The sequence below is a fragment of the Dasypus novemcinctus genome, chromosome 6 (genome assembly GCF_030445035.2).
Source record: "Dasypus novemcinctus isolate mDasNov1 chromosome 6, mDasNov1.1.hap2, whole genome shotgun sequence".
NCBI classification, from domain to species: Eukaryota; Metazoa; Chordata; class Mammalia; order Cingulata; family Dasypodidae; genus Dasypus; species Dasypus novemcinctus.
This window is the reverse complement of record NC_080678.1, coordinates 80312210-80339061: the sequence shown is the minus strand read 5'-3', so window position 1 is coordinate 80339061 and position 26852 is coordinate 80312210. Positions and strand designations below refer to the sequence as shown.

Below are 26852 nucleotides of genomic sequence, written 5' to 3'. Positions count from 1 at the left end.
AAATGGTGTCTGTGCACCCTTTCCGTCACAGACCATCCCGCTTGCCGTAAGATTCGATCTGTAGGTGCACCATGATCCTGCGCTCAGAGGGTGCACAAGCCTCCAGGAGCAGCGTGTGGCCCAGGGGAGAGGATCCTGGATACCTGCTCCCTGGCCAGCTGGCCACGCAGGACCACCTGGCCACGCCACCAGGTCCCACCTGGGGAGATGGAGTCAGCAGGGCAGGCCTGGGAATCTGGGTCTTTGCCAAGTGGCCCTGGAATGCGGATGCCGATTCAGATACTCCTGGGGGTCCTTAGTAGCCATATGGCACCAGCAAGTGACTTCTTTTCTCCACTGTCATCCTCTGTGAAAGGAGGACGTTCTCCTGGGATGGCTGTGAGGTTAGAGGCCAACAGGGGTGGGGCTTTTCAAATTACAGGTGCGACCCATTAAAGGATGTGAACTCCACTGGTGGGTCACAACCAGAAACTTACTTTTTCTCTCGCTGCCTTCCCTCCTGTTACTAAGGATGAACTGTCCACATCCTTTTCTCTTCATCGTACACCTGAGCCCGTCCCTCTGACCTACTCACAGCCATCATTTCGGCTGTTCTCTCTCTTCCTCCTCCTCACCCATTTTTCCCTCTCTATGGGATCATTAGCATCAGCTTCCAAACTGGCTGCTGTTTCTCCCATATTTTATAAAAAAGAAAGGACAGAAAACTCATACCTTTCTTCACCACACTTAACCTTCAGTTTCAGCCTCATTCCCCTGCTTCCATTTAAAGCAAACTCCAATTTCTCTCCTCCCATTCTCTCTTGCCACCTCCGGTCCAGCTTCTGCTCCCACCCTCCCCAGTTTTGCTCTCCTCAAGGTCACCAAGCACTGGCCCAAGGTTAAATCCAAAGACAAAGGCTCAGTCCCCATCATCCGTGGCTTCTAACCAGTATTGGCACTGCTGCTCCCTTGCTCCTCCCTGAAAACTACGTTCAGAAATTTCTTTCTTAGGGGAGAGAATGAAAACCATTAAAGCGTAGATATTCCTTCATGAAACTCTTGTTTCAATCACAGACCTGTATGTCTTGCCAGGTGAAATATGTGTTGTAGTCAAAAGAAGTTTGAAAACATGAGAAAACGCTGACATAGAGCAGGATGGCCAAGAGCTTGGACGTGGATTCAGCTGGCCTGGGGTTGAGTCTCCACTGGCACTTACTTTGTGCCTGGGAGCAAATTACGTCATCCTTTTGGAGCCTTGGTTTCCTCCTCTGTAAAATGGGTATAATAGCACCAACCCCTTAGGGCTGCAGTAAGGGTCAAAAGAGATCCTTTAAGAAGGCCCTGGAACACAGCAGGTGCTTCCCAAGTGTACGGAGTTAATGAACTAATCCACACCCTCAGCCAGGGGCCGGCGCGGGCGAGGTCAGCACCCCACTCTCCTTCCCAAGCAGCATCCGGCGCACTCGGCCAATCCCCCAAGCCCCAGCCCGGCCACAGAGCAGGTGAGGGCACTGCTGGGGCTTGGGTCGAAGTCCCATTGCCAAATCCAGGCTCCTCCCAGCCAACTATGGTCCCACGAGACAGGACATACCCAGCTTTCTCCCTGGTAGAGGCACAGAAATTTAAAAAATAAATTCCCGACAGTTCTTAAAGGTGCCCAGTGCCCGAAAGAACACAGGGGTGGGGGGCTGGTCCAGGACAACAGAGCCAGGGCTGCCTCTCCCAGTTCTCGTGGCCGCACTTGCCTGTGCTTTGTGCCACCCCAGGTGCTGGGACGATTACCTTGAGACCCAGGTGTGAAAATGGGAAGGAAGAGGCAGGGGGTACGGAGCCCCTGGGCTCCTAACCTCGTCCTTTCAGGGCCCCACACCGGGCCCCACCAAAGGGGAACATCTCCCAGAGGAAGGGGCGGACGGCCCCTCTTGGGTCACTGCTGGCCGGCGCAGGGCTGGGGGCAGAGGGACGGCGGCACAGCCACGCAGGGGAGTCACGCAGATCCAGCGCTTTAGGTTAGAGGAGCACAGAGCTCTCGGCCCCCGGCCTTGGTGAGGGTGCTAGTGAGGCGCCCTGTCTTCTCTGAGGCAGACCAGGCCAAGGAAGGCCAGCCCTCCTCTTCCGGCAGGGTGGCTACTCCAGTTCTCCAAGGATCCACCCCCCTGCACTGCCCGTTCTGACACCTTATCCTGCAGGAAGTTCTTCCAGAGGGCTCACTTAAGTCTCTCATGATGTAGCCTAAACCCACATAACAGGCCCTCTGGTGGGGGCAGAGAAGAGCTGCTCATTACCCGGTGGAAATCTTTCACTTGCGCTGGCTGCATGTCAGCCTCCTTTGGGGAGTTAAATGCTTGCACCCAGGCCCCTCCCCAGACTGACTGAGTCAGAATCCCGGGTGGATGGGCGGCAGGCGGGGTAGTTTTACACGCTCTCCAGGTAACTCAATGTGCAGCCAGGACTGAGAATGCTAAGGCAGGTGGACAGGCTGGCTGCAGCCTCCGGGATGGTCCAAATCCCAGTTCTGGGAGGTGGGTGCGGCCTAACCACCAGGTCACCTATGCCGATTCAAGGAAGACGGTAGGTCAAGGGCGGGTGGGCCCGGGCTGCGTGGCAGGTGCTTTGTGAAGGTGGCAAGTCACTGCCAGCACCTCTGCTCCAAAGTGGTTCATCCTGTTCCTTTTATCCCCTCCTCCAGGACAGGGTGTCGGCCCTTCGGTTGAGCCACGACATCCTGCTTCCTGGGGGTGTTTGGAGCTGGGCCAGGGCCAAGGGTGATACTGGCGTTGGAAATAAAGGGAGGGGTGCTCAAGGCCACTAGCTGCTGACCAGACCAAGCTGGCTTCCCTCCCCACCGCAGGAGCCTGCTTCATGTCTGTGCCAAGCTGCCTAAAGGATCAAGACCCCTTGGGGGGTGGCTACTGTGACCCCCAGATCTTCTTGTCTGAAAAAAATCAGGTTAATAAGACCTGCCCCACAAGGTTAATCAGAGATGATGCATGTACCTGCTCTGCTGGCATGGTGGGCTCAGAGGTGGGCTCTGAAAACAGCAGCCACTGTGGCTTCCCCCTCCACCACCATATATCAATTCTTCCTTGTTGATGCTCTAAATTTTTGGGCCCTGGGCTCAAAGGTCCATGGTGGGCTCATCTGAGGTTCTTATTCCAGAGAACAAAGAGGGCAGGGTGAGCAAGATGCTTTTTTTCTAAAACATTCCAAAATCTGTTCCAGGCAGAAGAAAATGAGCCTGGGATAGGAGGTGACCTTGAAAATAACATAATTTGGGGAAGGGGGTCTGTGCAAACATTCCTACTGGGCCAAATTCCCTATCAAATCGTATCCATCCCTGGGAAATCTTAAAAGGAAATAAAACACCACAACCAGACCTGCAGCTAATTGAGTTGCAGGTGGTGGCTGGAGACAGAGCCATCTGACAACCCCCCCAACACGACCCTCAAGTGACAGGGCAGACTAGCCACCTCTCACAGGGAAATCAGGAAAAGAGGGGAAAAGAAAGAACTGGGGGAGGGGTGGGTGGCAGGAATGAGGAATTAGGCAAAGAAAAATGGCCCGCAAAATGCAGAAACGCCCCAGCATGCTTGCTTCCCAAAGCCGGCGCATGAATCGAGGGGTGACAGGTCTCTCATCTCCGATGCCAAGAGCCAGGAGCTCCGGGCAGCCGCAGGTACTACATCCGCACCTGCCAGCACTTGGAAAAAGGCAATAAAGCATCGTAGCAGGGCCCGGAATGCTAAGTGCCTGCAGCTGGGAAGGGACCGCCTTGGAGCGAGAACAGCTCGTGGCAAAGCTCCACCGGGTGAGGACTCCGCTCCCAGGGAGGGGCCTGCTTCCTCTCCCCCCCCCCCCCCCCCCCCGGGGCGGCCTGCTCCTGGGGGCTGCGCGGTGGATGGAGGAGGCAGGGGCAGGTACGCACAGCGCCGCCGGGGGCGGGGGCTCTCATGCAGGAAGCCCATGTGGGCTGGGGGTTTATGGAGGCAGGCAGGAAGCTGGGAAGCTCGAGTCACTGGAAAATAAAAGCGGCTCGTAAAGCGGCGCGGCTAAGCCTGTTGCGTCTGGAAATACACCAGGGCCACGTGCATCTTAGGCATGTGAGCCCCATCCGTGGGCCGTGCCGATCCCCAAATGATAGTAACGACACTGGTATAGCACTCAGTAGGGCGGTACCACACGCTGTTCTAAGCGCTTCTTACACATATTAACTGACTTATTCCTCACAACCACCTTGAGAAGCTGGTCGTATGATTATCTGCATTTCCCATCCCAGCACAGGAGGCAGCAGGCAGGTCACAAAACAAAGAACCAACAGAGTCAGGCCTGAGCCCAGGCAGGCTGTTTCTAGAACCTGTGTTCTAGCTGGAGCATCTCAAGCCTTAACCAGCCACCAGTCACCTCGCAGCTTGCTGACGGGTGGGTTGTGTCCCTGGAGGGCTAGGGTGAGGCCTGGGCCTCTGCATTTCTCACAAGCTCCCAGGTGAAGATGCTGGTCCCTGGGCCACGCTTGGAGAACCCATTGCTCTGCCCGCCCCCCCCCCTCCCCGAGGCAACTATGAATTAACCAAAACAGGCCCTCGGGAAACAGATGTGGCTCAACCAATTGGGCTCCCATCTACCACATAAGAGGTCCAGGATTCGATGCCCAGCGCCTCCTGGTGAGGGCAAGCTGGCCCACTGGCGAGCTGGCCTGTGCGGAGCGCTGGCCCACGCTGGAATGCCACCCAACATGGGAAAGGCACCCTGAGCAGGCGCGCCAGCCAACGCGGATTGCTGGTGCAGCAAGAAGATGCAACAAGAGACACAGAGGAGAGAAAATAAGAAGACGTAGTAGGACAGGTTGCTGAGGTGGTGCAAGAGAATGATGACCCCCCTCCCACTCCAGAAGGTCCCAGGATCAGTTCCTGGAGCCACCTAATGAGAATGCAAGCAGACACAGAAAAACACACAGAGAATGGACACAGAGAGCAGACAACGGGGGAAATGAGGAGGGGGAGGGGATAAATAAAATAAATCTTTGGAAAAAAACAAAAAAAATCAGGCCCTCACAGAGTGCCAGGATCAGAGGATGGGGGGATTGTGGAAGGGACTGGGGGGACATCTTTTCAAATGTCCACCACCCCCTCAGACTAATGCAATGGGACTCTCTGGGGCTGGGCCCCGATTGGGACTTTTAAAAAGCTCCCTGGGAGATTCTAATGTACAGCCACAGTGGAGTCCTTGGCACAGACAGCAGCAAGGCCTCATCTGTGTGCCAGATTCACTGTACCAAAACCGAGGAAGGTCCCTGGGACGGGGTGGTGAGTCACCTCCCGGGCCAGTGGAGGGATATGGCCGGGGTCTGCTGTGATGCTGTGACCCTCTCTGTGTCTCCAAGGACACCCCTGGGGCAGAGGAGACATGGCGGGGGCAGCTGGCAGCCCCACCCCGGGATGTCTTAGAAACGTCCCCGCTTCCCCATCCACGAGTTTCAAGTGCGAGCAGGAGCCAGCCTAGATCAGCTGCAGAAACTGAGACCCAGACAAAGAAAAGTCACTCCAGTACGCGAGCAACACCGGGGTGGGAGCGGGGGACTGGGCACCACCTTGCACAGGACGCAATTCAGACTCCTCGCCTGGCGCCCGAGGCCTGTGCGATGACCTCGGCCTCACTTCTCTCCTCTTGTGCCCCACGCACAGCCAAACGGGACACCCCATCGCTCCTCACACAAGCCTGGACTTCCCTCCCATCTCGCCTCTGCCTTCTTCCACCTGGCATGTCTCCTCCCCATTCTTCAAATCCACCCTCTTCCTAAGTCACAGCAATCTCTCCCCTGGGGACAGATGACTCATCATCTCCAAAGGTTCATTTCCCCCTGTCTCTATAACTATAGAAGCTCCCATTTTAGCTGGGCATTTGGTCTTCTGGAATAAAGACTACATTTCCCAGCTTCCTTTGCAGTTTGTTTAGTCATCTGACTGAGTTCTCACCCACGTGATGTAAGGAGAAGGACACTGTATCACTTCCAAGAAATGTTCTTACAGGCAAGAGGCAGTCCTTCCTTTTCCCCTTCCTTCTTTCTACAGATGCAATGGCTGGAGCTCCAACAGCCATTTGGGCTGTGAGGTGACCTTGGAAATGGAAGCCACACATGGTGCATCAACTGGGTTCCTGACACCGTGGAACACCACACCAGCCCTGGGCTGACCGCTCCAGATTTGGATGTAAGAGAAAAATTATCTTCCATCTTCTTTTATCCACTGCTCTTTTGGAGTTTCTGTAACTCACGGCTGAACTTAATGCTACTAAATCTATTCCTTCCAACCTTGGGAGGCATGGACTTTAGATCTACGGATGCCTGGACTCCAGGGATTCCGGATACTTGGGTTTATCATACTCTGCTTCATAGAATCATCATTTGCATCTCCTTCCCCCAGTTCAATACTAAGTAATCTGAGGAACGAGTTGGCCTTATCCATCTCCATCTTCCCCACTACATTAAGCACCGAGCCTCACACACAGCACAAAGCATGTCTCAGGACTAAATGGGATTCTTTCTACAGCACTTCCCACGGCTTTCTAACTCACATCCATATTTTCAGCGTGCTGCACCCTGGAATGGTGCACCCCAAGTAAATCTCCCCTGTGGCCGCTCCTACCACCCCCTCCCCACCCCTGGCCGTTCACTCCGGCCCGCACCCTGGGACAAATGAGCCCTTACCAGGATGTCGGAGCCCACAGCCCCCTCCGGCGGGGCTGGGCTGGAGGAGTTGCGGAATTTGAAGAGCCAGTACTCCTTGGCAGTGATGAAGAAGTTCCAGGGCAGCAGCGCGCCGATGCCCATGATGAAGAAGATGAGGTAGGTGCCATTGCAGCGGTCCTCGGGCCTCTGCAGGCCAGGCGGGGGGCTGTCCAGCAGCTTCTCAAGCAGAGCCTCCTGGTCAGCTTGGACAGAGCCGCGTGTGCTCCCGTCGGTGGAGTCTGAACTGTGATGAAGATCAGCCTCTGAGACAATGGCCACTATTGGAACGGGGAGAGAAAACAAGACAGGGCAGGGGAGCAGAAGCTGAGGCTGGGGACAGCTGGGACCTTGCCCAGCCCCAAAGCTGACAGTGCCCCCATGCCAGCGTCTGTGAGGTCTGTGAGCCTGATTGGAGAGCTTCAGGTTTATGGAACAGGGAGAAAGACAGAAGTCAGACCCAGAGAAGGACAGGATGTCAGAGCTCTAAGTGGCCTCAGGGGTCACCCCATCCATACAGGGCCACCATAGTTAACACACCAGTGTGGGGCAGGCTGGGTGTAAGGCACTGGGGCCCAGTGGGGCCTGTGGCAATCAATCCAGAAAGGCAAGCTGATCTAAAGACATTCATCTCTCTCCACAGCAGTAAAGAAGGAATGAGAACTCTTAGTGGACATAAAATGATCTCTCAACTCTTACCAACTTGATGAGAGAAAAGCAAGAAACAGGAGTGTGTGTAGCATATGCTACTGTTTGCATACAAAAAGAGGAAAGAAGAATACATATACACACATACAGATATTTATTTGTATATCTATAGAATATCTATGGAAGGGTACATAAGAAATGTCTAGTGGTTGCCTCTGAGGAGAGGGACCTGGGGACAGGGAGAGAGGGGACTTCATTGCATTCTCTTGGACCCTCTGAATTTTGAACCAAGGGAAATTATTACTTGCTCAAAAGTAAAACTAAAATGATAAATAAAAATACAGGCATTCAAATGAAATAATTTAAAAAACCCTGGGAGGGCCGAGCTGCCTCTATCAGCCAGTTTATAAACTTCCATCTGTGGGGAAACCAAGGCCCAAAGAGTAGAAGGTCACAGGCTAGGTAAATGGACAAGCCTGGGTCTGAGCGCCTGCCTGGGTCCCCACCTGTCCATCACCTCCCACCAGGAGATGACCATTTCTAAGACAAAAGATTCTGAACTGCCAGGAAGAACGACATACCCGGCCCTGGGCATAGCGCCATGTTTCTGAGCCTTGCTCTCTCCATCTATAAACCTAGGGTAGTCTTTGTAACAATTGCTCTGCCACTGCAGCTGGCTGGCAATGGCTGGCCCAGGGCAGCAGCTGCTGAAGAAGCGTCAGCATCTTCCCCAGCATCCTGGGCTTGTCAGCTGGCTGGCTGGCTGCTGAATTTGGCTGCTTCTACGCTCGGCATAGCACCTAGGACACGGCAGTGGCTGGAAAAATGGGAAATGTTCCTATAATGCTGGGGACAGGCTGCTGCAGGAGTGTCCTCCCTCCCCAATCAATCAATGCACCTCAGCTCACGCAGGGGCCGAGCCGCTCAGAGCACTGAGTGGGGCAGAGCGGTGCCCTTCTTCCCTGGGGAGATGAATGCCTCCTCCCACGGGCACAGAGCCTTGCCCGTATCTCAGGAGAACCTCACAGTATTCCTCGGCAGGGGGGGATTACTGCCCCCGCTTTTGCAAATGCAAAGACTGAGGCCTGAAGAACCCTTGATTTGTCCCACATTCACTCACCTAGTAAGAATTACCTATGGTTAAAATAAAACTACCACTCGTGCATGCCAAGGTAGGTCTCTGCCCAGCCCTCGAGCCTGGCAAAGGCCTAATGAGGTAAGTGCTGGTCTCACCCCTTTTCACAGTTGAGGGGTCTTAGGCTCAGAAAGGTCGAGTCACTTGCCCAAGATCACACAGCTACCAGACGGCAAGACTGAAATTAGACAGCCGAGGAGTCTGAGGCCCAGACCCGACTCCTCGCTAGTTGGGAAGTGGAACTCCTTTCTTCGGGCTCCAAGTACAGGGCCTCCTCCTTCCTGAAGGCCTGGCAGCCAGTGAGCTGTGAGGCAGAGGCAGCGCAGCCCGGGTACCCCCAGCGACGGCTGCTACGTGGCACATGCCCGTGGCCGGCAGTCTCCCCCACGGGGGCGGCATGTGCCCGGGGCAGGCAGGAGGAGGCTACCCTGTGGCCCAAGCCCAGAGCCTCCGAGTCAGCAAATCTGGTCTTCCCCAGCCTGAATTCACAGGGAGCTCAGCACTTCTCTCTAGCCAGACAGAAAAACACGCACAACAGCAGTTTTTAAATTAGTATCTAAAAGTGTACAGAGTAATTCTGATCCAGGCAGGGCAACAGAGATGGGCAAGTAGTTCTTCCCAGGTGCTCCAGCTCCAGGAGTGGGTGCAGTGACCCAGCGGTGGGGTCACTCGGCGCCACACTTGGCCAGGGCCCACTCTCGGCTCCGGCCTCTATTTGTGGAGGACCGTTCAGGCTTGACCGAGCTTCTGAAGGAGCCAGGGATTTTCTCTAACCCAGGTCACAGGCCAGGGCACCGGAGTGAGCAAAGCTTATTACTCTTTATAAAAGCTAGCTGCTGACTTTCGGATTAAAAAAGAAAGAACAAGAAAGGTAAGGAAGAGCTAGAGGGGAGTGGATGTGGCTCAAGCAGGATTGAGCATCTGCTTCCCACATGGGAGGTTCCAGATTCAGTCCTCAGTGCCTCCTAAAAACAGAAAGAAAAAAACAAAACGGACAACGAGCAAACAAATGAAAAAACCAACTCAGGGGAGCCGATGCAGCTCAGTGGGTGAGCACCAGCTTCCCACGAGGTGCCGGGTCCCCAGCCCCAGGACCTCAAAAAAAAAAAAAAAGAAGAGTTAGAGCCTCCCCTAAGACACGCTGGCTGTGGCCCAGTGTGTGTGCCTCAAAACGCCCACAGGAGCTGGCCTGGCTCCCTCCCGGGGTGACCTCAGGGCAGGAGGCAGCTCCTGCACAAAGAAGCAGAAACGTGGGGGTGAGGGGGCCCTTGCCAGTGCAAAACGTCTGAGCTGGGAAGATCAGTTCCCAAGGGGTTTCTGACTCTGCAACGTCCTCATCCGTGAAATGGGGCTGGGGGCTGGTGGAACGAACCTGTTGGGAAGCACAGGGACTGCCCAAAGGCCGTGTCAGAATCTGATTCGGGTTGTGGTCCACACAGAGGTGGTGGTGGGGGGGGCCGGGAATGGAGCCCCAGAGACAGAGGAAGAGGGAGTGAGAGCGAGAGTGGGGGGGGGGGGGGAGTCGGCAGAGAGCGAGAGGAGGGACGTCGGGGAGGGGACACCAGAGGCACCGACTGGCCTGGCGGGGCGGGATGGGGTTGGGGGCTCCAAGCCCGGATCGAGCCCCGCGGCGGCGCCGGGAGTTGGCCTGGGGGGGAGGCCGCTGGGAGCGGGCGCCGGGGGCGGCCGGGAGCCGGAAGAGCTGTGGGTGGGGCCGGGCGGGCCCTCCGCGCGGGGCCGAGCCCACCGCCCCGACCTCCGGCTGCACTTACTGTCGCCGCGCCGCCGCCGCCGCCGCCTCCCGGGCCGCCGCGGCCACCGCGACTCGGGCTCGGCCGAGGGGCCGGGGCTCGGGCGGGTCGGCAGGCCCGGCTCCTCCCCGCGCCCCGCCCCGGCCGCCCGCCGCGTCCGCGCTTCCCGGTTTGCAAACTCGGCTGCTTTTGTTTTCTTGCTACGCTCCTGCGCGGGGGGCGGGGGCATGTCGCCGCTTTTCACAGGTGGAGGCGCCAGGGAGGGCGGTGAACCCAGGGCTCCTGGCGGCTGCGGCTCCTCCACGTGCGCGGGGCCCGCACCGCCGCGTCGGAACCCTCGCCTTCAGCTCCAGAGCTGCGATCCCCGGGGCACGGGGGAGCGCTCCACCTCACCCCAGAGCCCTGAGAGGTCCCCTCTAAATGCAGCTCCCACGCCTCCCGGAGCCCTGCACCCTCTGCCCAGGGACCCCTCCTGCCCCAGAGTCGGCATCTGGCCCGGACCACCCAGTCTTGGCTCACAGATTGGAGCCAGCAGCACCAATGGCCAGGCCAGTGCCAGGGCACCTTTGCTTCTGACACCACCTGCCAGAGGCTCCCCTGGTGCAGAGGGGGAAGGGGCTGGTGCCCAGAACAGTGAGGGGAGGTGGTGAGGAGGGGAGGGGCTCCTGCCTGCCCCCACTCCCCGTCCCACCCGCTGCCTGACCTTCGTTTCTGGGTTTCAGACCAAGGGACCCGCGTTTACCCAGCCCTCCCTCTGAGTAACTGCTGCCTCCTTAACCCCTTTACAGACTGCGAGGAAGCCACTGGAGCTGGATGTGCTGCCAGATCTCATTGTCACTCTACTCAGGGTGCCTCCCACCCACGAGGGTGTGCTCCTGCAGGGTGCTCTCCGAGGAAGGTCAATGGCAGCCTTGTTTCTTGGGACACTCAGCCACTCACCCTTTAAGTTGACCTACTGTGTGCCAGCCCTACAGAGCCCCCTGTTTCACAGAGGAAAAGTCCAAGGCACTGTAAAATTAAGTAGTCGGCCCAAGGCCGCACGGGGGGAGGAGAGCCTGGACTCGCACCCAGGGCTGTCTATTTTAAAGTCCCTTTGGTTTCTCTTCCTTAACGTGGTGTCTCCTGGGACCTGGAGTTGGGGAGGGCGGGGAGTAGAACTAAGGGAGGAAGCTTCTCAGAGGAGCTGACCTTGGAGCTGAATCTCAAAGGACGCGTCTGTCCCACTGAGAAGCACAGGAAGGACTGCCAGGAGGAGAGAATGGCAGAAGCAAAGGCCTGGAGTGTGAGAACCAAGATATGTCGGTGGGAAGGTCTGAGGCTGCAGGAAAGGCTGGGGCCGGAGTGGCCCTGAGAGCCGGGCTGGGTGCCTGGATGCCATCCTGAAGACACAGGGCTCCAGAAGGGACTTCAGAAGAGGACGGGCCACTCGGGGGGTTGGCCAGTGGCCATGGTGGCCGGAGGCAGGCCCAGGCACTGGAGGCTGGGAGAGCTGACTTACTTAGAGCAGTGGCCTAAGAAAAACAGACCCAATTTGCAGAGCTTTTATTTTGCATTTTACTCATTATAGGCCCAAACCATCCCAGCTCCAGACCAGGCCTCCCTACCTCAGGTCGGTGCAGTTTGCAACATCCCAGTCCAGAACGCCTGGATCCTGCAGGAGGTGGGCTCTCCAGGGCCTGGGGAGGGGCCAGTGGCCCAGCCTGGGCCCCGCGCACTTCCCTCAGGAGCGCCCCGGATCTGCCTCCCCCTCAGGGAGGTTGGGCAAGTGCCGAGGTCCCTCAGCTCTCCAGGTGGGACCGGCCACACACGCAGGTGTCCGTGGCCTCCCTGGGCTGGGGAGAGGTTTCCAGGAGAGCCAGCGCTTGGCCTGAAGCCCCGCAGGCCATCCCAGCCCTCACACCCTGACCGTGAAGGAGAGCACCCAGGGGTCCCTCTGGGTTCTTGCCCAGAGTCCATGAATTAGAGTCCACACCTTGATGCGGGAGAGAGAAAGCACGTTGACCAACACAGCGGTGGGGGGAGGAAGTGGGGGAGCCTCAAATCTGCCGTCCCAGAATAAGGGAAAACAGGGTTTTTATGAATTCAGACCGGGGAGGGTGGAGGGGTCACCCTCACGATGGCGAATACACACAAGGACAAGCCCAGTTTTGAAATAACCGTGAACAAAGGTGAGCTATTAGCTTTGGGCTATTCTTTTTTTCTTTTTTCCTTCTTTCTCTCTCTCACTCTCTCTCTTTCTTTCTTTTCTATTTGTTTATTTTTATTGTTGTTTTGCTTTTTATTTGGTTATTCTTAATATACTGGAAAAGAAAAAGCTCTGTATAGGTGTTTCAGTTGTCATAATATTTGTTAATTCTTAACTCAGTTACAGTTTCAAGCTTCATTTTCACTTCAGGATGAGCTGGGCACTTCTGTTTATCAACTAAGCAACCAACACTATTTTAACATTAGATTATGGAGGGCAGGGCTTCCTCAGTCAAGATCCCGGGGCTGGCAGAAGCCAAGGTGGGGCTGGGTTTAAATCGCTGTGGTTTAGCCTCAGCCCCCTGCGTGTAACACCAGCTGGGAAGGAAGCAGAGCTTCCTGGCCCCTGGGTCCCGGTGCCTTCGAGCAGGGCAGAGCAGGGATCAGGAAGCCTGGGCAGGGTTGGAGGTCCCAGGCCGTCCTTGCAGCCACCACCCCAGGGCTCAGGGTGCCATGGAAATGGGGACAGGCTCTCATAACCAGCACTCCCCGAACGCTTGCCTGATCTTATAAGTCCCCCAGGCACTTACTCAGACTCCACAGCCCCTCCCCAGAGATCCTGAGGGCATGACTTCATTTGCCTTGTTTAGTCAGGGGCACACAGTCCTGGGCACATAGTAAGTGCTCAATAAATACTGGATGAATGAATGTGATCAGTAAATCAGGAGGTCAGGGGTGGGACTCAGAAATCCATATGTTTGATAAATTCTCCCAGCAGACAAGTTTGGGGAACAGCACCCTAAATTGCCAGAAAGCCCCCAGCTCTGGAAAGGAAGGGGTTGGAGCCCCCAGAGCTGAGGGATGAAGGGAGCATGGCAAAGTTACTAAATACTCTCTGCAGCCAGAGTTCCTTGTAGGACAGTTGGGAGAATCAGATGAGTTGCTAGTTGCCAGGTCTTCCCGGCAAAATTTCCTTCCTTCGCAAAGAAGTTTTTGTTTTGTTTTGTTTTTTTGGTAGGCAGGGGGATGAGGGTGGGGGATTCAGGCTTTACTTTCAGCCTTCTTTAACATTTGGAAAAAATACCTTCTAATATAGAAAGCATTTTCATGAACGTTCTCTCGTTTGAGCTCCAAAACCCGGTGAAATGAGACCGTTATTCCCATTTTACAGATGAGAAAACTGAGGCTCAAATAGATGAAGTAGTTACCAGGGCACACAGCTGGCGATGGTGAAGTGGCAGACCTCAAAGCTCTCTCTTCCATGCCACAGTGCAAGCAGATGGATGAGAGGACAGAGAGGACAGCATAGGGGACAAAAGTCCTTGGGCCCAGCCCTCATTTCATTGGAGCACGAATGCTTTGTCACTTGCTTGCTTTTTCTCCATGCAAAGCCCTGAGTTATTTTATATATTGTCATTTACATAGCCATTTTATCATTTATAACTTGCTTTATCTTTGGAGAATGTATGTGTGAGTGCGACAATTTCGGGACACCTGCCAAGAGCATGACTGGGCACCCAGAGCCCTCCCCCATGCTCTGAGGCAGGGGTGGGGGGCTTTCTCCAAATGCAGGCGGTGCCGGGCATCTGGGGACTGGCTGGTTGCTAAGGCTGAGTTCCACCATGAAGACAGAGAGCCTGGGAGGAACAGGCTGCTTCCGGCCAGGATGGGTTCGTCCTGTTCTCCGGGGCCTAGGCATATGGCAGCGGTGGCGGCTAGCTCAGCGCCAGGACAAGTCGGGTAGCTGTGGGCACACTCAGCTTCCCAGGGGGTGTGGGCAGCTGGGAGGGATCAGGAAGGAGCACCACCGGGCGGAGCCGGAAGTCCTAGGCTCATTCTGACCTTGACCCTGACCAGCTCTGCGAACTTGGGCCAGTCTCTTGCCCTCGGGGCGCTTCCTTGAGGAGGTGCCAGAGTCAGGAGGAGGAGGTCGAGGGGAGAGGGATGCAGGTGTTTTCACAGGTTGACTTGAAAAATGGCAGACTCCAGGAGCTGGGGCCCGGGAGGGCATGGGGCAGGGCAAGGCTGTGGGGGCAGGCCCAGCCATTGGTGGGGTTCCTCTAAGCTGAAGTCGCCCTGGGTAGGCTCACCTAGGCGCCTTTTTACTTGATTTGTTTATTTAGATATTTTTATTAAAGAAGTTGTAAGTTTACAGAAAAATTATGCGGAAAATAGAGTCCCCATAAACCCACCTCCATTCAATAATTTGCCTTACTGTGGTTCCTTTGTTACAAGTGATGACAAACTGCTGTAATTGTGCTAGTTGTACTTTATAGCTTACATTAGGGTTCACTGTTGGTGTTGTACAGTCCTATGATTTTTAAAAAATTTTTACTGTAGTAACATATATACCACCTAAAACTTCCCCTTTCAACCACATCCAGATATGTAAAAATTCAGCACTGTGAAAAACAGTCACAGTCCTCTGGAATTGTCTAGAGATGGAGTGGCTGCACCTAGAGGGCCCACCACTCTGAACCTGGGTGGGGATGGGTGGAACAACTCAACAGTGTTGAGAAGCACCACCTACTTGCAAGCGTGGTCAGAGAGTGTCAGGAAAAACATTAGTAAATGCCGAAGTAGATACAACCTCAAGTAGTGGTGCTCCTGAGGGCTACGGAGACACCCAGGTACTACGGTCATGGCAGATGGCTCTGGAGTTCAGTGCCCTGCCAGTGGGCCCTACTTTGGAATTCGTGCTCCTGAGTGATGGAGCTGGACTTAGATGTGACCTCTCTACACATGCCTCTTCTGTCACTTTTACTGAACCTGTGGCTGGTGCTGGGGTTGGTGTATGCTCAGGAGACTTGAATCCCTGGACTGTCCATGTGCCAACTGGGCCCTGAGTCTCAGCAGAGTGGCGACTCCTACTCTCTGGTTTGTTGGTCTCACCCAGGTCAGCTTACAGGGAGGTGGGGATGGTCAACCACCACACCAGGGAGTCAAGAGTGCCTAAAACTGCAAGCAGGAGAATTGCATCCATCAGATCGCCCCCTCTCAATTTAGAGGTGGAGTGGACATCGCCATCCTAGGGTCCTCAGGATGAAGGAATAAAATATGGATTAGAGTGGACTTACTACTACAGACTTATTGTGACTCTAGCAATGGAGGAAACTGTATCCTTGATGTGGAGGCAGTGGCCACGGGAGTTGCTGAGGGCAGGGAGAGGGAAGAAGAGGTGTGATATGGGGGCATTTTCGGAACTTGGAGTTGTCCTGAATGATATTGCAGGGCAGATGCTGGACATTATATATCCTGCCATAACCCACTGAATGGACTAGGGGAGAGTGTAAACTACAATGTAAACTATACTCCATGCGGTTCAGCAGTGCTCCAAAATGTATTCATCAAATGCACGAATGTGCCACAATGATGCAAGAGATTGGTGATGTGGGAGGAGTCAGGGTGGGGTGGGGAGTGGGGGTATATGGGATCCTCTTATATTTTTTAATGTAACATTTTGTATGATTTATGTATCTTTAAAAAAATAAAATCTATTAAAATTTTTAAAAAATTGTAAACAGTAAAGCACTGCACATTCATTAGGTGTCTTTATTGTTCGTGAACACACACAAAGAAGAAAGGAGTGGAAGGAGTGAGAAAGGAGGGAGAACAGCAAAAGAAGGAGAAGCAGAAGAAGAGGAAGAAGGAGAAAGGAAGAAGGAAAAGAACAGGAAGGAATAAAGAGAAAGGAAGGAAAAAAGGAAGAAAAACTCAAAATGTCCACAGCGCTTTTTGCTGGGTCCTTCTTTTCCCACTCAGTCCTTTAACAAAGCGTCCTGCCACTCATGGCTTGGAAACGCCGCAGGTCTGATTACAGAAGGGAGCTGAGGTTGTGGTGCCCAGGGCTGGTCAGAGAGGCCTGGCGGGGAGGCTGCCTGGCTCGGTGGGCAGAGCTGGGCTGGATGCTGTTATGTGTCCCTAGGCAAGTCAAGCCTCAGTTTCCTCATCAGTAAAGGGTACACAGCCACAAAACTAAAGCCTTCTCTGAGGCACAGCACAGGTCCCCACTAAATGCTGTTAAAGGGCCTGAGCCCTTTAACTGTTTGCTGAGCTCCTGCTCCAGCTCTGCCCTCTGCGGGGGCTACCTCATTGCATCTACCCCCCCCCCCCCATGAGGCAGGCAGTAGTTATCCTAATTTTGCATATGAGGAAACTGGGGTAGTATCTTGCTCAAAGCTACACAGCTAGACCTTCCTGCTTTCAGAACCCACCCAGGAGCTCCATCATAGGTGGCTGGGGATGGGGGCCCCCAACCCCCATCTTCCAAGACTGGAACCCTGCAAGCTCCCTTCTCCCCTTACCCAAGGTCTGCTGACCTGTGAGCAATTAAGCACTTCGGGAACAGCCATCAGTAGTTGGTACAGCCCCTGCACCTCCAGCCCCAGCACAGACATCAGCCTCCTGGACGCAGAGGCCACCAAGCACTGGGTTCATGGGACGACGCTGTCATCTGGTGGTACTGCTCTGCCACTGCAATTCTTGCAGGCTGGGCTTGCTCACCGGAGAGTGCATTTCCTTCTTTCCAGGGCTTACTGGTCCCCAGGAGGGCACATGGAATCTGGAGGATCAGGTATCATCATAACTGCTCACCCATGACTTCTCTGCCCTCATGTCATCAATTCAAGTCCCCCAGTCTGACCCTAACCATCTCTCTTCTGCACCCATTGGAGCCTTCAATCCTTGGCTCCTCTGTCTCCCCTCCATCTCTTGAGCAACTTTCTTTCCGTCCTGATCCAGCTTAGGTCCCAAAGCCCATGATTTCAGTGATATAGCAGTACCCGGCACTTCCCTGTCTCCTGGTGGTATGGTTGACTAACCCTGGGTGAACCCACCTACTCCTGAGCAAACGGGGCTCTCTGGAGAAAGTCACAAGCAGGGCCAATGGTTCCACTCTGAGTTCGTGGTTTCCAACCTCAGGGGAGCCTTCAGGGGCCCCCAGGAGTCCGACCACATCTCAGCCTCTCCTGGCTGTTGTCAGCCTCCTCCACTCTTCTCAAGCCTCTGGCCACACGCCAGCCCAAGGTGGCCTCATCTCTTGCCTACTATTTCACAAAGAAAACAGATGTCACCAGCCCAGAACAGCCTCCTTTCCCAGTGCCACATCTGCCTCCATCAGTTCTTGTTTGCTTTTTGTTTTTCTCTTTCTCTCCAGTTGTAACAGAGAGTTGCCCCTTCCAAGGCTCGTCACCTTTCTGGGCTCCAGATTCCATCCCACCCTCACCTCCCTGCCCAGGAGTTGACTGACCCAATGGCCCTTTTCTTTCTTATGATTTCTTGCTTTTTCTTTCTCTCTTTTTGTTTACAGTCTTTGTATGGAAGTGTAACCCACATATAGACAGGTATACAAATCCTAAGTACACAGTTGATAAATGACCAGAAAATGTCATCAGCACCTGAATCATTCATATAGTAATCTAATTCTACCTTATTCCTTATTTTAAATCTCACATTTAAAAAAAAAATTGTTTTAATTTCTATTTACTCATCTATTTACCATTTCCATTTTCCCTCAGCTCTTTCTACATTTGCTTCTTCCTAGAAAGTCTGAAGAACTCTTTTTACTATTTCTTTTAATGGCAGTCTGTTAGCAACCAAGTCTTTTACTTTTTGTTCATCTGGAAAAGCCTTTTGAAGGATGTTTTCACTACGTCTAGAATTCTAGATGGCTGGTTCTTTTCTTTCAGCACTGTAAAGATGTCATTCCCTTGTCCCCTGTGTTCCACTATCTGGAGAAGACAGCTGTAAATCTTACTGCTGCTCCTTTGAAGGTAAAGTCACTTATTTCTCAGTGGCAGCTTTTCAGATTTTACCTTTGTCTTTGGTTGTGGCAGCCTTACTATGATATGCTTAGATGTGGATTTCTTTGTCTATGTGCTGCTTGAGGTTCATGGTGCTTCTTGAACTTGTGCCTTGATATCTTTAGTCCATTTTGGAAACTCTCAGCCCCTATTTCTTCAGATATTGCCTGTGCCCTGTTCTCTCCTCCCCTTCTTGGATTCCAGTTACACCTATGTTAGACCTCTTCACCCTACTCCAGGTTCCATGTATCACTTATGCTCTTCTCTAAGTTCTCCAGCATTTCTTTCCCTTGTGCTTCTGTCAGGATGCTTTCTGCTGTCAAATCTTCCAGTTCACTCAGCTCTCTCTTCCTCTGCCTCATTTCCTGTTAAGCCCATATGTTAATTTCTTAATATCAGCCATTGTATTTTTTTCACTTCTAGAGTTTAATATTTTTAAAGTAAATTCCACTTCTCTGCTAAAATTCCTTATCATCTATTTTCTTGATGATATTAATCAGTTAGTTCAAAGTTCATACCTTGTAAGTGTAAGAGATGGACAATCTCCCCCCCATCGCCACCCCCTAAGAGCCCTGGCATCTGGCAAGCTTCTTGATGCCCGAGGGCTCAGGGGGAGGACCTGCCCGCCCTCTGGAGTCCCGGCCCTCCCTGTGGGTGAATTGTCTTTCCTTTCTCCTCCTCCTTCCCCATCTTCTAAATCATTTAATAGTTTAAACCTTTGATTTTCATTCCAAATTCATGAGACCAATATTGAGTGGTCATGCATTCAAATTTGTACTCTATTCTCAAATTGCCTATGTTTGTTATTTATTTTAAAACAGTTAATAGCCTTTCTTTTTTCATGAAGTTTTAGATGGACAGAATAGTCCCCAAATGATGACAGGTTTCTGCACAGACAGTCCCACCCGGGCTGCGCTGTGGTTCATGACTGGTGACCGTGGCACCCCCTGCCCATCTTCAGGAACTGACAGTGAGACGGGGGATTCTGGGGCCGCTGGGCCAGGTCTTGGAGGCCTGGGAAGGGTGCCCGGGGCCCGACTGTGGTCCCTCACGGGGCTCAGGCATCAGAGGCGTCTCTCCAGGACTTATGCTAAGTCCTCCTTTGGGTCCCAGGAAGCGCCCTGCCACCGTCCTGTCTCCCAGGGAGCCCAGGACGAGGCCAGGCATCCCGGCGGCTGCCGGCGCAGGGCCCGGGAATCTGCATGCGCCCTGGCTCCCGGGGTGCGGGTGGTCGGGCGCTACCTGGAGGCGGCTTTTGTGCCATTACTCCCGAGCTCTGGCAGGGTTCCAGGCAGCCAGCGGCCTCTCAGGTGGACAGATAGTGGGTGGGGACGTTGTACTGTTCAGAGAAGACTCAGTCCAGGCCTAAATTGGGGTGTTGTCAGCTGTGGGTGGAAGCTGAAGCTGTGGGTGCACACGAGATAAACCAAGAGGAGAGGGAAGAGGAGGCCCAGAACCCCAAGATGCAAAGCTTGAGTTGAGGAGAAGGCTTGCAGAGGGGACGGGGCGCTGGCAGAGAAGACGGGGGACAGCCCAACGGGGCATGTGAGATGCCAGGGGTCAGATGTGCATGGAGGAGGTGTCTCCTTAGCCCTCTAGACCATCCCTGCCAGCTTCCATTTGGTTTCCCCAGTTCAGGGAGGCACCTTCTGTGTTTCAAAGCTCACGAAGAGACAGAACTTCTTTGCTGCCTGGGAGCAGGCTACCTGGTGGGCCTGGAAGCTAGGATAGGTGCATGCTTGGGTCCAGGCTCCAAGGACTTGGGGCCACAGCCCTGTTTCTCAGGTCCCAGGGAGGGTCCCTGGTCTCCAAGGCGGGGAGCCCCGGGAGGGGCCAGAGCACTTGCTCCAGTCCCAGCCCAGGTGGGCAAGGTGCTCACTGTCCTTGGGTCACCTGTAAAGTGGGGGGAGAGTCCCTTGTCCTGCCTACCTCCAGTGAGGAGATTCTGAAAGTCTCCTCAGAGGTTGATTCTGAAAGTCAAGGTGAAGGTTAATGTGAAGGTGTTTGGGGATAGACCACAGGCCGTGTCAATGTCAGGGTGCTACAGGTTTAGGAGATGAGGCTGCAGCTGGGCTATGCCCCCCACTGTGTGGGACCATGGGGCGAGCACTGGACTGGGAGTCGGGAAAGTGCTCACTAGCAATTTCCCACCTTCATGAGCAGAAAACATGTAGGGTGTCAGCAATGTGATACACGTGACAGCACTTTGTGATCTTGGGCATCTGCTAATGCGAGGAGCTCTTCTCTTCTTCCTCCTCTTCATATAAATAGAAGTATAGAGCTCAGGATAAGGGAGGTGATAGTGTAACCTGCTACGGCTGTTGTTGTTGATGGTGACAAAATGGAAAAGGACTCATACGTATTGTGCTCTTGACATTCACACCCATGATCTCTTTTAGTCCTTACAGTGAGTCTGGGAGGAAAGGCTGGTCATCTCCGGTTTGCTGTTGGACAATCTGAGGATCCAGGAGCTTAAGCAGTCTGCTCAAGGGCACATGGACAGCAGAGGGTGGAGTCTGGGTTAAAACTCAGTTTGGGCACTCCCCGAAGCTTGTCACCTTAAACCCGCAGCTGAGCCAAGGCAACGGATGCTAGCTTCTGTTCCCTGAGCCAGTGCCTGTCTTGTTTTCAGCACCCCATGCTGATCATGCTTCCCCCGTTAGCAGCAAGAAAATTGAGGCAGAACGTGAGGGAGCAGGCAGGGCCACATGGAAGCTGAGCCAGTCTGGGAGCAGGTAGCTGCAGGAGTAAAGCTCCAGGGTGGGCCATGAGAGCTGTTTTCAAATATTTGGAGAGCAGTCATGGAGTGGGAGGCTTACACTTATTCCTATTGATATCTGAAGGTAAGATAAGCTCCTTAAGTGAAAATAAGAAACCACTCAATAAATGCTGCTATTATTATTATTATTACTATTAGGAAGTAATGAGTCCCCCATCTCTGGAGGTATTCAAACAGAGACTGGAAAAACCCGTGTCTGGGCCATCTGGCATCAGATGAGGAGAGATCAGATGGCAGCCAAGACCCCCCACCTCTGCCATCCTAGAAGTCTGTGAAATGGATCCAGGTGGACCCCTGAGGTGCTCAGGGACTGTCACTACCCAGTGCCCCCTCCCCAGCTAATCACAATATTTACATCTGCCCCTGGGCACCTGTAGCAGGGGAATTTGGGGGGCCTGGAGCCCGGAAGCTAAGCCCTGCCATGGGTTTCATCAGTCAGAGGAGAGGCTCCTGGGGACAGGAGCAGCCCGGGCTAGTCCTGTGGAGGCACGCTGGAGGGAAGGAGATGGGCAGGCACCACTGATGGAGCCTGGGGAAAGCAGCACCCAGCAGGGCCCCTGAGCTGTCTGTACAGGCCACAGCGTTGGGGCACAGGACCCTGTCCCAGCCAGTGAACCCCGAACCAGAGCAGCTCTGCTTCAAAACCTTCTGCAGCTCCCCACCGCCCAGCATATCACAAACTGGGTGGGTCTTATTTGACCCGCACGGTGTTTAAAGGATTTGAGTCAACAAGAATAACTTGACGCACCCTGGTTTCTGGTTTCTACAGGCAGGAGAATGGCACAGCCCTGGGCACTCATTCCTGCCTGGCACCCGGGACCTGGGTGGCAGGAACGCTCCCTTTGGGTGGGCCACAGTCTCCAGTCCTCCCTACTGCTCCCCAACACAGGCCAGATGGGAGAGGCTGTTCAAGAGCACGCTTATCTCCCTGCGTCGCTCTAGGGGCGATACATTTCTTTGTACCCGTGCGGCGCACAGGAGTGGGAAGTGGATTTGATGCGCTGAGATGGCCAGATGTCTCAAGAAACAGCTGAGAGGGCACCTTGCTGTGTGAAGTGTTGATGCAGCTACCTCGCTCATTCGCTGGCCCACCCGGCCTGGATCCCTGAGACGTTTGCGTTTTTGACGCCTGTGGACAGGGCCCTGGGGCTCGGCATTTGGGGGGAGCTGACCCCCAGTCAGGGAGCTAGAATGGGTGGCCTCCTAGGGCCCTGCCCTGCGGCAGCCTCCAGCAGGTCCTGCACAGTCTCCCAGCCCGCAGGCCCACCCCCCACGCTGAACCTCCAGCTGCCCCCCATCTCCTCCTGCCTAAATACCGCCGTCCTGGAAGCGAGTCTGCTGGAATGACCCTTGCCCGTCTTTGTGCCCCCACGGTGTGCTTTGGGCCGAGCTCAGGCCGTCTTGGTCCTGAGAAGTGGGGTTTGCTTCTCATTCTGCTGCAAGCTCCTTGGGGGCTGGGGCCAGGCCTGACTCACCCCCCACTCCCCTAGTGCTGTGCCCACCTCTGGATTAGAACCATAAATGTTTATTGGATTTCCAGGCATCCCGGGATCTTCCTAGGAGGAGGAACTGGGATGGACCAATTCAGCCACCCTACGGAGAGGCCTGGGCGGGGCCAGAGGCTCGGAGCTGCTGGAATGGCACTGACTCGCTCACCCTGCCCCCGGAGGACCCCACCTGCACCCACCACAACTGCCCCCAAGCAGGGCCAGCTCAGCACCCTGCAGACAGAGGCCTACAGACCCAGCTCATCAGAGGACAGCGGCATCTTTTCTTAGCAAGTTGTTTTAAAGAAGAAGCTTGCTGCAAACTTTTGCCTAACAGTGACTCCCACAAAATGCATCATTGAGAAACTGTGCTAAAGGCATCTCGGGGAAGCCAAGCCCAGGTCCCACGATGCCACCTCCTGCCTAGAGCCCTTCTGAACCCCAGACACGTGGGGGCCCCACAGAGCCTCCAGGGCGGCAGCTTGCCTGTTTGTTCATCCATCGACCCTCTAGGCCAGGGGTCCAAGGATCCCCATGGGGTCCGTGGAAAGATTTCAAGGGATCTGCGAGCTTGAATTGAAATAATAAAAAAAAACACCCACATTATGCTTGTGGGGACATGTTGGTGTGGGTGTGATATGTTTATTAAATAACACACAGTGTTGTGTGGACTTAGTAAGGGGTCCTTGGTTTTCACCTGGCTGGCAAAGGGGTCCCTGGAACAAAAAGGGTAACCGCTGCTCTGGACTGAGGGCAGTGTGTGCTGCCTGGCCCTGGCACCTAGGGGTGGCCTGTCCGTTTGCGACTGAGTTGGTGAATAGGAGCACGGAACCCCCCACTCCCCCCGCACTCATTTAGTTTTGAAAAATCGGGACTTGAGAGTTCCTGATCGCTAGCTCCTCCTATCCCTGGAGTTTTCTTTCCAGTGCACGGATTGTGGTAGAAGCAGCATCCTTAGGAGAAGAGACACTGGATTCCCTGGGGCCCAGTTCTGGGAAGGCTGGGCTCTTGCTGTGAGGTGCCCGTGCCCTGTGCTGGGAGAGGCAGGAAGGCTTGCGGGGAGGCCGCAGGGAGGACGTCCCACTGCTTGGCCTGCACTGGACGGCGCGGTGGGCTTTAGTTAAAGATGACGCTGGAGCGCCAAGATGGATGGACTGAGCCTTAGCAACCGAAATGAGGCCCTCCTAATATCAGCAAGGATTGGACAAATTGGGGACCTCCACGGAGATGTTGTTAGGGGCCTGCTGTCCAGCGGGGAGGAGGGTGTAGCAAAATGAATTTCGGAGCAGCTACTGGGAAAATAAAAACGCTTCATGTTTATACCGGGGTTGAGACTCTTGGATCAAATCCAACATATTTAAATATTTACAAGTACAAATATATGTTTGTATAGGCATAGATCTTCCTGAAAGGATGTATAAGAAACAGAACAATTCCCTCTATGGAGGCAGACTAGGGGCAGGGGAGAGAGTGGATCTATTTTTCACCCACTCTTTTGTACTGTTGGAATTATTTTTTAACCATAGGCATGTATCATACTTTCAAATAAAATGGGTGAAAGTTTTGAATAATTGGGTAAGCAGAACTGGGTGAGTCCTTAAGCTGCTGGCTGGGTGGGAGCCGATTTTCTCTTATAGCCTGGGTGGAGGAGGGGGCGGCCGGCTGCCCCCCACCTGGGGTCCCTTCCTGGGCACCAGGCGGTGGCCTGGAGCTGGCGGGCCCTGCTGCCGCCTGCCACTGGGCTCTGGGCCTCCTTTGCCAGCTCACTGCCCTGCTCTAGCAGAACTGGACAGGAAGCCACCAGCAGCCCCTCGGGGTATGGGGTTGCAACCAGCCACTTCTGCCTCCTCCTGGGCCTATGCGGAGAGGAGGGCCCCAGCAGGGGGCTGTCACATCGTGGCCTAGAACCAGGACATCGCAGATTTCAGGGTTACACCAGCCAGAGGCCCCTTACACAGCGGCAGGTCCAAGGCCCCCATTTGATGGAGGGGGACACTGAGGTCCGAGAGCAACGTGACTCCCGACTCCCCCAAGAATTGGGCTGGAACCCAGGCCCCCTGCTCCCCAGCCCAGAGCCCTTTGCATCCCACCTGCTGCCCAAGCTGTGTTCAGGTGAGCTACCCAGGACAGGTGGCAAGGAGATGCCCTGCCTGCTTAGCTAGTGGGCAGAGAATGTGGGTTTAAGTGGGCTCCCTTGACTCCTGCGGGGTCCACATAACCTGCCTGCCTGGGGGGCTACTTGTATGAGCCAGCTGCCCCACCCCTGCCTGCCCATCTCCTTCCTGGGCTGCTGCCCCCACCTCAGCACCGCCCCCGTCTCTACACACACACACACACACTCACAGCAGTCCCCTTCCTCTACTCCCTTGCAAACTCATCTCTGCTGGGAAGGCCTTGCTGACTGACCCACTGGAAGGGACTGCCCCAAGTCCCCCGGTTCCCCAGGTAAACGGAGCTTGTGAGTGTGTATATGTACACATATATGTGTGTGTGTGTGTATATGTGTATGTACATGTACATGTGTGTGCCTTCCAGTTCTGTCCCCCTCACTAGGCCGTAAGTGCCCTGAGGACGGGCATGACTTTTCCCTTGTCTTGGTACTTCCAGCAAAGGCCTGGCCGACTGGGTTCTGCCCCCCACCCTGTGGGGAGAGCTGGGTGATGTCTGGTACAGAGCCCTGAGTCTGGGTTCCAGAAAGCCAGAGCTGGCAGGGCCAGCAGGCACCACATATCTCAGGATGTGAATAGGCTGAAAAAGGATTCCAAAGCCAAATACATCTGGGACACCTTGTGCTAATGCAAAAACTAAACAAACAGCACAGCTTCTTCATGCGGGACTTCTCAGGGCCTTTAACATGCAGATGCAATGACTCTCCACGAGGTGGCCAGAGGGTGCTCTGACCCCTGTTCAAGAGAGCACAGCAGCCGCTATGGAGCAGGAACGCATGCTGGGAAATGCCGAGTCCAGACTCAACACACACAGGGAAGTCCCGAGTCCTTGGGGCAGAGGGGGGCAGCCAGAACGGGTGCTAGTCATGCAGCACCTTTGCGTAAGTTAGAACAAGGGGTCCCTTCCTTCAGACGCTTCCATCTGGGGGAAATTAACCACCAGTAAATGGATTTTATCAGAACAAGACCCTTTACTGCCATCTGCTAGGAACATCTCATTGTGAATATACAGATCAACAGTGCCTTTGGGAAGGCACCACCCCCAAGATGTGGTGCCCCGTCCAGTGCACAACCTACGCAACCAGGCACGGCGGCCCTGGGCCCAAAGTTGCACGATCCCAGCCAATCCATCAATTCCCTTTGCACTCAGCCGAGGGCTCTGAGCTAGACTGGCCCTTCAGCCTCAGCCGCAGGCGAACGCCTCAGAGGCAGGCAGGGAGCTGAGGGTGCCAGCTCTGTCCCCCTGCCCTGCTGAGCCCCCCTCCCCCCAGCCCAGGGCAGGCTCCAGTGTCTGCCCTCGGGACACACTGCATAAATGCTCACGCTCTGGGCGCTGTGACCGGGAGGCAGGGAGCAGGACCCCGGTGAGTGGTGAGTACTGGCTCTAACTTGCCGTGTGATTCCAGGGAAGTCCCTACCCCTTTCTGGGCCAGTTACTCCTTCTGTAAAATGAGGTAGTTGAACTTGGACATCTCCAGGGGCCCAGAGAGCTCTGAACAGATAGTGAATATTCCCCGCCCCCTTCCCTGTGGAGTTTTGAGAAGGGCAGAGAGGTCAATCCTTATCGCTGACAGAAAGACTTCCAGGAAGACAGCAGACTAAACCTGGATTTTTTTTATTAGACTAGGAAATATAATTTATTTCATAAAAATTAATTTTGTTACAATAGGAATGCTAAACATTATTTACAGGCTGTGGTTTACAGAACAAAGAGAGGTGGACTTGGGGGCCCTCCCTGGAGCCCTGCACGCCCGGGACGTAAACCATGTCCACCGCCCAGGTGAGAGGCCAGCCCCTTGCCCCCAGGAGAGCCGCTCCCTGCTCCCAAGCTCCCAGGCGCTCAGAGGGCCTGCGCAGGGGGGCTGGGGGGCCTGGGACCCTCTGGGAGGTAGCGGGGGTCCCCATGCCCTCGGGAGGACACCTGCCCCCGAGTCCTGGAGCCCGGAGCACTGCGAGGTGGGGGAGAGGCACGTAGACGGTACACGACTGACCCTGTGGACTCAGAGAGGGCAGCAGACAGGCACGCCAACCTCCAGGTGCCCCGACCTGGACGTGGAGGAGGGCACACCCACACACACGCAGGTGCAGACGTGGGCCACGGAGACAAGCACACGCCCAGAGGCGCGTGCACACACACACACACACACACACACACACATAGCAAACCCCCCCCCCCCCGCCTGCATGAGGACTGTGCCA

At 54.6% G+C, this 26852-nt stretch overlaps 1 protein-coding gene across 3 annotated transcripts in view; it reads right to left on the bottom strand.

Annotated features, from left to right (window-relative positions):
• The window catches only part of SLC29A3 (solute carrier family 29 member 3), a 48021-nt gene extending 37690 nt beyond the window's left edge, over positions 1–10331 (bottom strand). Inside the window, exons 1-2 of one of the 3 annotated variants that reach the window (XM_004470569.4) lie at positions 10256–10331; positions 6683–6981 (exon numbers count right to left, since the gene is read on the bottom strand). In XM_004470569.4, coding sequence (XP_004470626.1) covers positions 6683–6981; position 10256 — 300 coding nt within the window. In that variant the 5' untranslated portion in view covers positions 10257–10331. Of the gene's footprint in view, positions 1–6682; positions 6982–10255 lie in introns of those variants that run through there. The other 2 variants (XM_058298987.1, XM_058298986.2) reach the window with 2 other exon arrangements.
• Positions 10332–26852: the final 16521 nt, after the last annotated feature.